Source organism: Arvicanthis niloticus, chromosome 1, assembly GCF_011762505.2.
Source record: "Arvicanthis niloticus isolate mArvNil1 chromosome 1, mArvNil1.pat.X, whole genome shotgun sequence".
Classification (NCBI taxonomy): Eukaryota; Metazoa; Chordata; class Mammalia; order Rodentia; family Muridae; genus Arvicanthis; species Arvicanthis niloticus.
Window position 1 is genome coordinate 132,036,224 of NC_047658.1, and position 11,064 is coordinate 132,047,287.

General features: G+C 42.7%; 1 protein-coding gene across 1 annotated transcript in view; it reads right to left on the reverse strand.

Moving 5' to 3' along the window:
• Pip5k1b (phosphatidylinositol-4-phosphate 5-kinase type 1 beta) overlaps window positions 1-10,602 on the reverse strand; it is a 137,041-nt gene extending 126,439 nt beyond the window's left edge. Inside the window, exon 1 of the mRNA XM_034507229.2 lies at window positions 10,539-10,602. Coding sequence (XP_034363120.1) covers window positions 10,539-10,589 — 51 coding nt within the window. The 5' untranslated portion in view covers window positions 10,590-10,602. The remainder of the gene's footprint in view (window positions 1-10,538) is intronic.
• Between the last annotated feature and the right edge of the window lie 462 nt (window positions 10,603-11,064).

Below are 11,064 nucleotides of genomic sequence, written 5' to 3' on the forward strand. Positions count from 1 at the left end.
CCTCATGTCATTGGCAGCACCACTGTCCTGGATATAGTGTTCAGACCTTAGTGGAGGGGACGTGGCAGACTCTGGACACAGACAGGGCTAGACACCGGGCCTTATTCTGCTACTAGTTACTTAATTGCCTCTGTATCAAAATTTTCTCATCTGTAAATAGGAATAATAGGACAGCTGTCCCTTTTCATAGAAAATTGGTTCTAAAATCCCCATAGAAATGCAAATCTATAAATGCTGTCAAGTCCCTTATATAAAATGGTGCTATATTTGAATATTACCTACATTCAACATCCATTCTTCTATATACTCTAAATAATCTCCACAATACTGAGAACAAAAATACCAAGTAAATGCTATGCCAATCACTACTGCACTGTACTATTTAGGGAACAACAGCAGGAGAGAAATATCTGTACATTTCAGAACACATGAAATTGTTCTCCCTAAAGATTTTCAGTGCATTGTTGGCTGAGTCCGTGAACTGGTAACTCCTGAAAACAGAAAGCCAGGCAGATCTCCTCACAGGGTTCTTTAAAAATTACATCATGTCCATGTGCGTGTGTGTCTACACACATGCCATAGTGCATATTGGGATGTCAAAAGACAACTTTCAGGAATCACTTCTCTTCTTAAACGATTTGGGTCCCAGATTTGGTGGCAAGTGCCTTAACACACTGAGCTATTTCACCTGACACCCTCTCTGGATAATTAGGAAGACAAAAAGAATAGTTCTAAACTATTTAGAATTGTATCAGGCATAAAGCAAACACTTAATGTTAGTACTCTCATCAGCTTAGTTTTTGAAATTGATTCTGACTATAATATGCTTTAATTTGTCAAATAAATAGGGTGTGGGGTAGCATAAATGGAACTCCATAAAAGTTATTCCACCAGCCAGTACTCGACATCACAGCCAACTCTGAATAAATACACAGGGGTGCGTATCCTATGAGTGTGTTAGTAAAGTACCTTTAAGACTAAAACTTAATTTATGTTTCTGGTCTTCTTTTTTCAGAATCCAGAATTCTAGCATCCTATGTGATCCCTTAAAAAAAATACTCTTCAGGGAAACAGACCAAGCATAGGGAGGTCATGATAAAGAGAGCTAAGCCATGGGCCTTGTGGCAAGGAGATCTGCTACTCAGATGAGAGCCCCTGGCTCCACCATGCAGGAGGCAAGTTACCACCTTACATTCCGTCTTTGCATTAGAAAACGAAGCAGCATTGTTCACTGTGATCAGAGGCAATGGCTGCAATGGAGTCTGGACACAGGAACAGAAACGCCCAGACCCTGTCCTGTCCTAATATCAAACACAACTACGTTGTGGTGTCTGTTCCCTGTAACAGGTTATGAACTTAGAATGGCATCTCCTTAGGGACACCATGTAATGGTTACTGAAACTGGGAATCAAAGACAGAGCACTGGTGGTTGCAAGGCAGAGATGGGGCACACCCAAGCACTCCAAGGCCCTGTCCAATGTGCATGCAGAAAGTGGCCATCTTTTTGTGACCCTTTGGAGAAACAGACTGACAAGATGGCTTGCTTCCCTGGTGGGCTCGCTCTGAAGCTGCTGATTCACTTGCTCAATGATATGTGATATCTTACTGAAAGGAATAAAGGACTATTTGAAAACATGTATTAGGGAAGCAGAGATGTCAGGAATGGGGTATGTACCATGTGGGGAGGGAAATGACGGTTTATCATTACACACACTTGCAAATTTGACCTGATTATTTAATTACACCCCCTACCTTCTTGTTGTTCAATTTTAAAAATCCCAGGGGCAGTCTATTATTACGGCTTTGCATCTTATTTCATAAGCCACTGCTGTGGGGAAGAACAGTTTCTAGTTCCAATACTCCCTACTTCCCATCCCACGCCCAGGCTGACCGCGGCTGGCCTCTGGATACTAAGCAATCATGCCTATGAGTCCTGAAGGTGGCAGCCACATGACATCCTTGCTGTTCCTACAGATGGATGTGGAAATCACGGTGGAAGGAGACTTACTCCCATTAACAAATACTGTGACTTCGCTTGTTAGCATTTCTTCTTCATCCAGTCGTGTTCACATCTGTTAAATCATTTGGTCCTCACAGCACTGTGACCCAGCCAGAATAATAATGGATCCATTATATTTTATGAATGGAGAAAATAAAGACACAGATCAATTGAAAAAAAAAAAAAAGGCTCAGGATTACAGACTAGCATCAGCAGAGAAGAACTCAAATGCACTCTCTTCTTCCAAGGTTTGGTTAGGCCAGGGACTTCCAGTCTCAGTACCAGTAACATTTAGGTGATGCTTTGACAGGTCTTTCCTGTGTATTATAAGACACAGTGTTCTTGGCCTTTATCTCCATGTAAGCTAAAAGGACTATCTCTTAAGCTTCAAGTACCAAAAAAATGTCTCCAGATCTTAAATGCTCTCCACACAACACAATTTCTGGTTGAGTAGTTTCCACATTTGGATGAAATAATAGCAATGTTCAAAAGGCCACAGGGTCCCTCTTCCTAGAGACCCATGTACCTGATATTCATGACAACTGGTACCCAATACACACACATACACAGATGTCTAGCCTAAGCTGAAGAGGGTAGTCCCCCCAAGATAGGACATAAGTTTGTTAATTTAGGGAAGTGGAGTTAGCTTCGAGGAAAAGGAAGAGTGGTCAGGGCATGAGACAGAGAGCAGCTCTTTTATTTACCCAAATGATTTCAAGGACTTATTCAATTTTTGAATAAGTAACATACTCATATGAATTCAAACTAAGTATGCATGAACAGATACACACAGATGTGTCTTCCTCCAATCTGAGATCCCCACTCCAGAGTTCTCCAGAGGCGGCTGTATGTCCTCATGAAGACTCTGTAAAGGGGGCTACATTTAAACAAGTGCTTTGATTTAGATCAGAGTGTCTCTGGGCCATTACTCACATTTCAAAGTAATAAAAGCCATCTGCCCTTGTAAATGTGGCAAGGGTCAGGCATTGCTGCTCCTGCCTCATCGCTGCCTGTTCTACCAACAGAAAAATTGGCTATGCTTTTGCAAAAAACAAAACCAAGGTCTTGAAAGAAGAGAGATGAAAGAAATAGGAGCACTTAGGTCAAGCCTCTCCTCTGAGTGTCCTGGACTGCCAGTCTCCTACCAGACATGGTGCAAATTGGTTAGAGACACATGGGTGTTGAAAGCAGGAGGCTTCTGCCCACCCCTTCACTCCCAGTCCCATTGCAGCCTGTAGGCACCAGAACTGACCTCCTTAGGGGAAGAAGGTTGGTGTGTGGACAGACGTAGAAAGGAGAAGGAGGCTGGAAAAACAAAATACAGAAGTGAGGTGACAGAGGTGGAAAGGCAAATGACTACAACAAACACTTCCTATACCAGCACCTGCCCAGCTGCCTGGGAAACGCAGTGCTAACTGGGAGAGAGCAAACTCAGGCAAGGGTGTTGATTCAAATCATCTCCCTGGCTAAAAAATGCTAGGTGATCTGGGACATATCACTCAGCCATCCTGACATCTGTTGGCTTGAGAGGGGTAGGATTAGGCAATTTTATCACATTTAAAATACAGAAGCTTGGGGGGCTGGAGAAACGGCTTCATGGTTAAAAAGCACTTGCTACTCTTGAAGAGGAATTGGGTTTGGTTCTTACCACAATTGGTGGGTCACAATTGCCTATTACCCCAGTTCCAGGAGATTCAACCCCCTCTTCTGTCTTCTGCAGTTATCAGGTTTGCATATGGTACACATATATACCTGCTTATACTCGTATGTATGTATGTATGTATGTATGTATTATGTATGTATGTGTGTATGTATGTATAATAAAAATAAATAAATCTTTATAGAAAAATACAAAGATCAGGTGTGGAGGCAACATTTTCTTAACCCCTTAATTGGAGGCAGAGTTAGGCAAATCTCTGTGAGTTCAAGGGTAGCCTGGTTCTATAGAGTGAGTTCCAGACTATACAATGAGACTCTGTCATTAAAAAAAAAAATCCATATAAAATGCTGAGGGTTGGATCTCTGGCATCACCATCTTACCCAAGTATTGACCATCCCCACAGATGAATTCCTTGCCTTTTGCTTGTTTTCAAGTCTCTCACCTGGTCATAACCTGACCCCCCACCCACATACACGACACCATATGCTTTACTAGTAATGGGAAAATTCTGGTAGTCACTCTGATCACAAACTTTCAGTTAAGTCTTCATTGTGATGTTTTTTAAAGACTACATTTCTTAAAACAACAACAAACAACAAAACTCTTCTTGCTGAGGATGGTCACATTCACCTGAAACCCCAGCAGTGAAGAGCCAGAGGCACGAGGATTCTGAATTTGAGGTAAGCCTTGACTACCTGAGAAAACTTGTCTCTGAATTTTTTCCCCATCTTTTTCCTACTTTAATTTATGTCTAACTCTTGTTTCCTTGAATAGAAAAGCTGCAGGTGCCACAGTCCCTGACCCTGTGCACCCTGTACTGCTGTTAGGTGTATACAGCCCTCACAGTGTCCCAGTGCCTTAGTGCCTACAACTGCACCAGCCATTATGGTAACCAATATTTTCCTGTTTAAGCTTTGGGTTTACTAACAAAGATTCACAAATGCAGTTCCTCAGCCTGCTAGTATACAAAAATCATCAGTGGTTTTCCCAGTGGTGGATCCTGCATGCTACAAACTGACCTGCCAGCAAGAGATGCCCCATGATCCAATAGTGGCATCACTCTTAGAGGGATAGCTAACTGCATTCTGATTGGACTTGGGCCTGCTACATGGGAGAGGATTCCTGTACTGTAAATATGGTCAAAATCCCATGGCCCAGAAGATCATAAGCCCCAAAGGGAACCTCTAGTGTTGTTCTGCTAAATGAACAAGTTGTCAAACTGTCTTCCAAATAGTCGTTGATCCCCATAGATTAGCGCTGCTCTCAGCCTTGGTCAGAGAAGCTTCTCTTCACAGAGGGCAGTAATCAATGTGGAGACCCATCAGTTGTCAAAGAGCTGATAACAAGTGACAGGTGACTGCCCAGCCCTAAATGAGATATGTATGTAACACACACACACACACACACACACACACACACACACACACACACACACTGCTTCTGTCTTCTAGGTTCTGAGAAAAGAGAAAGAGTGGAGAGCTGGAGAATGGAGAGGAGGCTATGAAATACGTCTTCTGTCCAGGACATGGCATTGCACCCAGGAACTCACAGTATCTGTGGTGATTCATGTGAGAAGACCTAACAACATGGAGCTGTCAAAATTCCAACACATATGGGGGAAAGGGCATGTAAGACTCCCACTTCTGGAGGAGCTCACTATTGGCAGTTGACAGTTGCTGGGGGAGGGAGAAGTGACTTTTCTTCAAAAGTGTGGCCCACCATTCAGTGAATAACCCCCACACCTTTACACACACAAGCAATCCTATTTAAACTCAATAGGCTATTTTCTTTTAAAGACATGAAATTAGAAAAGAGAAGTGTTGGGAAGGAGGATTTCACATGCAGCAGAAAAGTAAGAAAAGGGAATGGGTGGCGGTTAATACAATTAAAATACATTATATACACATAAAATTTACAGTCAATAAAATGATTTTTAAACTCAAGACTAACAGTTGCATCAATAAAAATGCAGTTCCTCAGACATGCTTGCCATTTAATAACCTCACAAATCTTACTGGCACGGACTTAGTGCAGATTATCAAACACTTCCATCATTCCAGAACATTCTATTGGACTAACCTGGAATATAAAGTTCGAACCCTTTACACCACGGTGTACCTGAGGCTGACTCAGAGTCAACCCCACACTACCACCTACTATGTGCCTCAGATACCGACACTGGGCTGAGTCCAAGTCAGCCTTTCCCATCCTTCCGGCAAGCCACCCTCATCCAAGCGTGTGTCATGTTTATCAGATGCCCCATCAGGTAGACAAGTAAGCAAATAGTAGGCACAGTCACTAAAGGAGTGACAGAAAGTAAATAAACATCAGGAGAATGTTACCCCAGCAAAAGCCTCTCCCAACTTAGAAGCTTCAAGAGCCTGGAAGACAACAATGAGGTTTCAGCTACTTGGGACTTGTGATGATTAAGGCAAAATGTCTGCCAACTGTTCTGGCACTTAATACTGACTTGGGTATTTATTTATTTATGTGTCACATGAGTCTACATTTTTTTCTCCCAAATAAACCTTATAGTCTTAGGAAACAGAGACATGGTCTCAAAGGCGTTTCTTTTATCTATTTTTTTCTTAATACCAAGAATGTTGTTCGTGTTTACAAACCGTTTCAGTTTGCAGCTGAGAAAAGTTCTACTGGCATGTCCTTTTGCTCAGAGTGAACTTAAAAACAAACTTCTGAAATAGTTGATGATTTAAAAACTTGGAAGATTTCACATCAGGATTTGTATTTCAGGCAGGCTGGGGTCCACATTCGCACACGTCTCCGTCAGCAGCAGCTCAGTGCCAACCACCCCCAAAAGGAAGGCAAGCATCCTTTGGTTAGTTCCTATAGTTATAGCGAAACCTGTTTCCTGCCTGGCTCCTGTAGGCTTTTGTGTTTATAACTCTAGCTGAAGACTTTCAGCAAATTAACTGAGAGTGGAAATCCTAGACTCTGTAAACGGAGAGGCAGCCATCAATGCCTGCCTTAATGGGCAGCATGTTTGTTTTATGTAGCTAAAAACCAACTTGCTTCACCCTTTAGTTGAAGACATTAACCTTATGGACTTATGTTTAGCTCCTCCTGGCCTTGCCAAGAATTGATAATAGATTAGAGAAATGGGCAATCGGAACCCAAAGCAGCCAGCTCGACACTCACGTGTAAATGATCAAGACAAAGAAAGCAGAGAGTTCACAAACGCTGACTGTTCCCTAAAACGCGTGGAAATCATTACACTGAAGAAGCTGGGTGTTGCTGGACGTTGCCCACCTAACCTGGAGCCTTGTACAGAAAGGCCAAAGCACTGGTTAACACTAATCCATAGCGGCTTCTCTCACCACCTCATTAGAGGCTACTGAGACCTACAGTTGTTTTCTGTGGCCGCTCACTTCTCCCACTCATCGGAAACGTCTTTATAGACTCCTTTGGGGTCTTTCTTGTTCCTGGCATTGGAGGGGGAGGGAGATGTCTTTAACTTGGGTTGTTTTCCATCATAGTAAACAGTACATCATCAAGTCTCTTTACTAAACAGACCCATACTGCGTCATCAGAGCTTCAGAACTAGGAAGGAAACCTCACTTAAAGACACAGCCAGTAGAATGCAAGGTAGGCTTGGTGTATTCCTAGAGCCGGGGTGGGGTTGGTAGGCATAATTTCCAATATTTGTGCACATTTACAAAGTATAACTTTTATGTTTCCATGAAGCGTTCCCTGTGTGCTGTGAACCATCAATACCACACTGATTAAGGGCTAATTCCTGCATCGCTTATATTCCTCTTAATAATCAGATCATCAAAAGAGTCCTCCTGTACTATCGTGTTTCTTAAAACATTGTGGCTGTGTGTGGGGTGTGTGTGTGTATGTGTGTGTGTGTGTGTGTGTATGTACGCGAGTGCATGTATACATGCTGGACTTTTTAACTTTCTTTTGTCTTCTTCTATAAGAATTATTACAGCACCTGAGTTTTTAATTTTTCTATCTTCCCCAACTTCACTGGGTCAAATATCCAATGACTGTAGAATCCTCCAGCTTTGCTACATTTTGGATCAGGGCACACTGGGTAAATGCCAAGGTGTCGTGATCATGTTCTTTCTATTACTTTCATAAGACAAAGGATTTCAGTCCAGAATCTTGGTGCACTTTGATGCTGGACTGAGGATACTGCCGGAAGCTAACCTAAAGTAATGATAGGTTAATGTCTCTACAATGTTCCTATGCTTACCGGGTAAAGAGGAAACAACCGGTTTTCCACCTGTCTAAAGTTAATTGTCATTACTATCTTTGGCTGAATTACAAAGTTTATAAGACCTAATATTCTGAAATTCTACTTTTTTGTTGTATATATTGTTTTTCAAGACAGAGTTTCTCTGTGTAGCCCTAGCTGTCCTAGAATTTGCTCTGTAGACTAGGCTGGCCTCAAACTCAAAGATCCACCTGCTTCTGCCCGGAATTAAAGGCGTGTGACACCACCACCCAGCCATCATGGAATCTTTAGTCTTCATCCTGACATATCTTTTTCCTGAGTGCATCATCACCAGAGATAGCAATCTCCATGATTATACTTCTAGGTGTCTCTGAGTAGAAAAGAAAAGTTTAAAAGATCTACAGGAAAAGGAGACTTAGGAAAGCAACATTTCACATCATGACCCAAATACATGGTCAGAACAGACGTCCTGGAGAAAAGTTCTCACTAGCTGTCCATCAGAGAATAAGCAAGTAGAAAAAAAAAAGGGATATAGTAAATCTACAGTACACAAGCCCAAAAGATAAGGAGGCAAGAACTTTTAAAAGCTGTAATGTATAAAGAACAAGGACATCCTGAGTTTTGTAGGCAAATGGATGGAGCTAGAAAATTATCCTGTGTGAGGTAACTCAGACTCAAAGGACATGTATGGTATGTACTCACTAATAAGTGGATATTAGAAAAAAAAGTACAGAATACCTAAGATACAGTCCACAGAACTCAAAAAGGTCAACAAGCTGAAGGGACCAAGTGAGGACACCTCAGTCCCACTGGGGAGGGAGAAGAAAGCAATCACAAGTGGGGAGGGAGAGAGGGACCTGGGAGGGAAAGTGGATGGGGGGGGGCGGGGGAAAGAGGAGAACTGATCTGTATTGGGTGAGGGAAAAGGACTGAAACCCCGAGGGCCAGAAAGAAATGGAAACAGGCAACCTAGGCAGGGAGGAGGTTGAAGAGACCCAGAGACCTGAGGTGAGAGACTCTCAGGACTCACAGGAAGGGACCTTAGATGAAATGCCAGACAGTAGGAGAGGGAACTTATAGAACCCACGTCCAGCAGAAAGGCAGGGTATCAAACGAAGGAGGGGGTTGCCATCCCACAGTCAAAAACTCTGACCCATAATTGTTCCTGTCTGAAAAAAACTACAGGGATGGAAATGGAGAGAAGCCTGAAAAAAAGAAGGTTCAGCGACAGGCCCAAAGTGGGATCCATCTCAAGGGAAGGTCCCAAGGCCTGACACTATTACTGAGGCTACGGAGTGCTCTCAAGGAGGGACCTATCATGACTGCCCTCTGAAAGATCCAACAAGAAGCTAAAAGAGTCAGATGCAGATATTTGCACCCAACCAACAGACAGAAGCTGCTCACACCTGTAGTGAATTAACAAAAGGCTAAAAGAAGCTGAGGAAGGAGGGCGACCCTGTAGGAGGACCAGCAGTCTCAATTAACTCTGGACCCCTGAGATCTCTAAAACACTGGACCATCAAAAAGGCAGCATACACCAGCTGAAATGAGGCCCCCAACACATATACAGCAGAGGACTGCTGGGTCTGTGTTCAATCAGAGATGATGCACCTAACCCTCAATAGACTGGAGCCCCAGGGAGTTTAGAGGTCAGGTTGGGTGGGGGGGTGTGGGGTGGGGACAGCTTTGTGGAGACAGAAGGTGGTAAGGAGGTATGGATGTGGAATGGTTGGAGGGTGGACAAGGGTAGAGAATAAAATCTGGAGTGTAAAATAAATAAATAAATAATCTTTTTTTAAATGTTAACTTGGAAGTAGGGGCAGTGACTAAGGGCCACATTTTATCCAAGAACACTGTTAACATTAGATTGATTGGTTAAGAGCCAAACATTTATCAAATTCAAAGATTGGTAAGATAACACTGGAAGCCCAGAAAAAGAGGTATGTATAAAATGGACTGAAAACATGAAATTTTAGAGGATTGAAAAGGCAAAGTGACAGCAATTCATGCTTATACCTTTTAAAAACAATTTAAGACAGAAAAGTACTTAGTGCTTGACAGTGAGTCAGTTAAAGGATTCATATGCTAGACACAGGATATCATACGCCACTGAGAGTCTTCCTATGAATATCAAGATAAAGGCTGAAAAATAATTCTCTCCCCTCACCTGTCTACTTCACATGGTAACTGGGATGTCTCTCAAAGACAATCCTTTGACCCTATAAATATGCAATCAAGAGTTTAGGCTAGGGAACATTAAGGCTGCTGATCAACTAACTTTAAAATTAAAAAAAAATCATTTTGCATTATTTAGGAGGGTAATTCACTGGTTCTTTGCTGTGTTAAAAGGGGACACCCTTCCAACTTTACCTTGACCGCCACTGCTGGCTTTGAGACAGAAGGAAGTGTGATAACTTCTAGTAACCGGATAGAACAAGGCCTCCGGTCCTTCCCTAGCTTCTCTGGAAGGGATGGAGCCCTGTGTGGTCCCAGTCAGCCCCTGCCAGCCTTCCGACCGTTATAACTATGCGATGATACATTTTGTCACTTAAACCACCAAGGTTTTGCTCATTCAGTAGAACCACAAGCGAAAGTAAGCCGGGTTAACAACTGCTTCAGAGGAAGGAAAGGCCTAAAACCATCAGCCCGTCAACAGCGGAACAGCACTACACACTCACCTTTTTGTAGGTTTTTTTCTTCGTTTTGTTTTCCAGGTACGGCATCTCCATTTTCAGCAGCTGACGACATCTGCAAAGGAGAGATATTTCCGTGTGAAATCTGACTGCTCCTCTCTAGTGCTGCACACTAACAATGCTACTAAAGAGCCAAAGATATGTTACACACTGTTGGTTGTTGTTGTTGCTGCTATTGTTTGGAGTGGGGGGGGAGCAGAGGAAAAAGAAATCCAAGAGCTCTTACTGGGAGTGCGCTCACTTCTCTCGGTCAGAAGAAAGATGCTGTAGAAGGCCTAGACTCTTATCATGTGGATAGATTTCTTGTTACAAGCTATTTAAAATTTATTTTTGCTTCAGTTGTAAGAGCTGTAAAAATATCTGGAAAGTACCAAAATTATGAGGCCAGAACACACACACACACACACACACACACACACACACAAAACACACACACACACACACACACACACACACACTCACACCACTCTTAATAGTACTTCCCTTAAGCAACTCCATGCTTCACATTCTA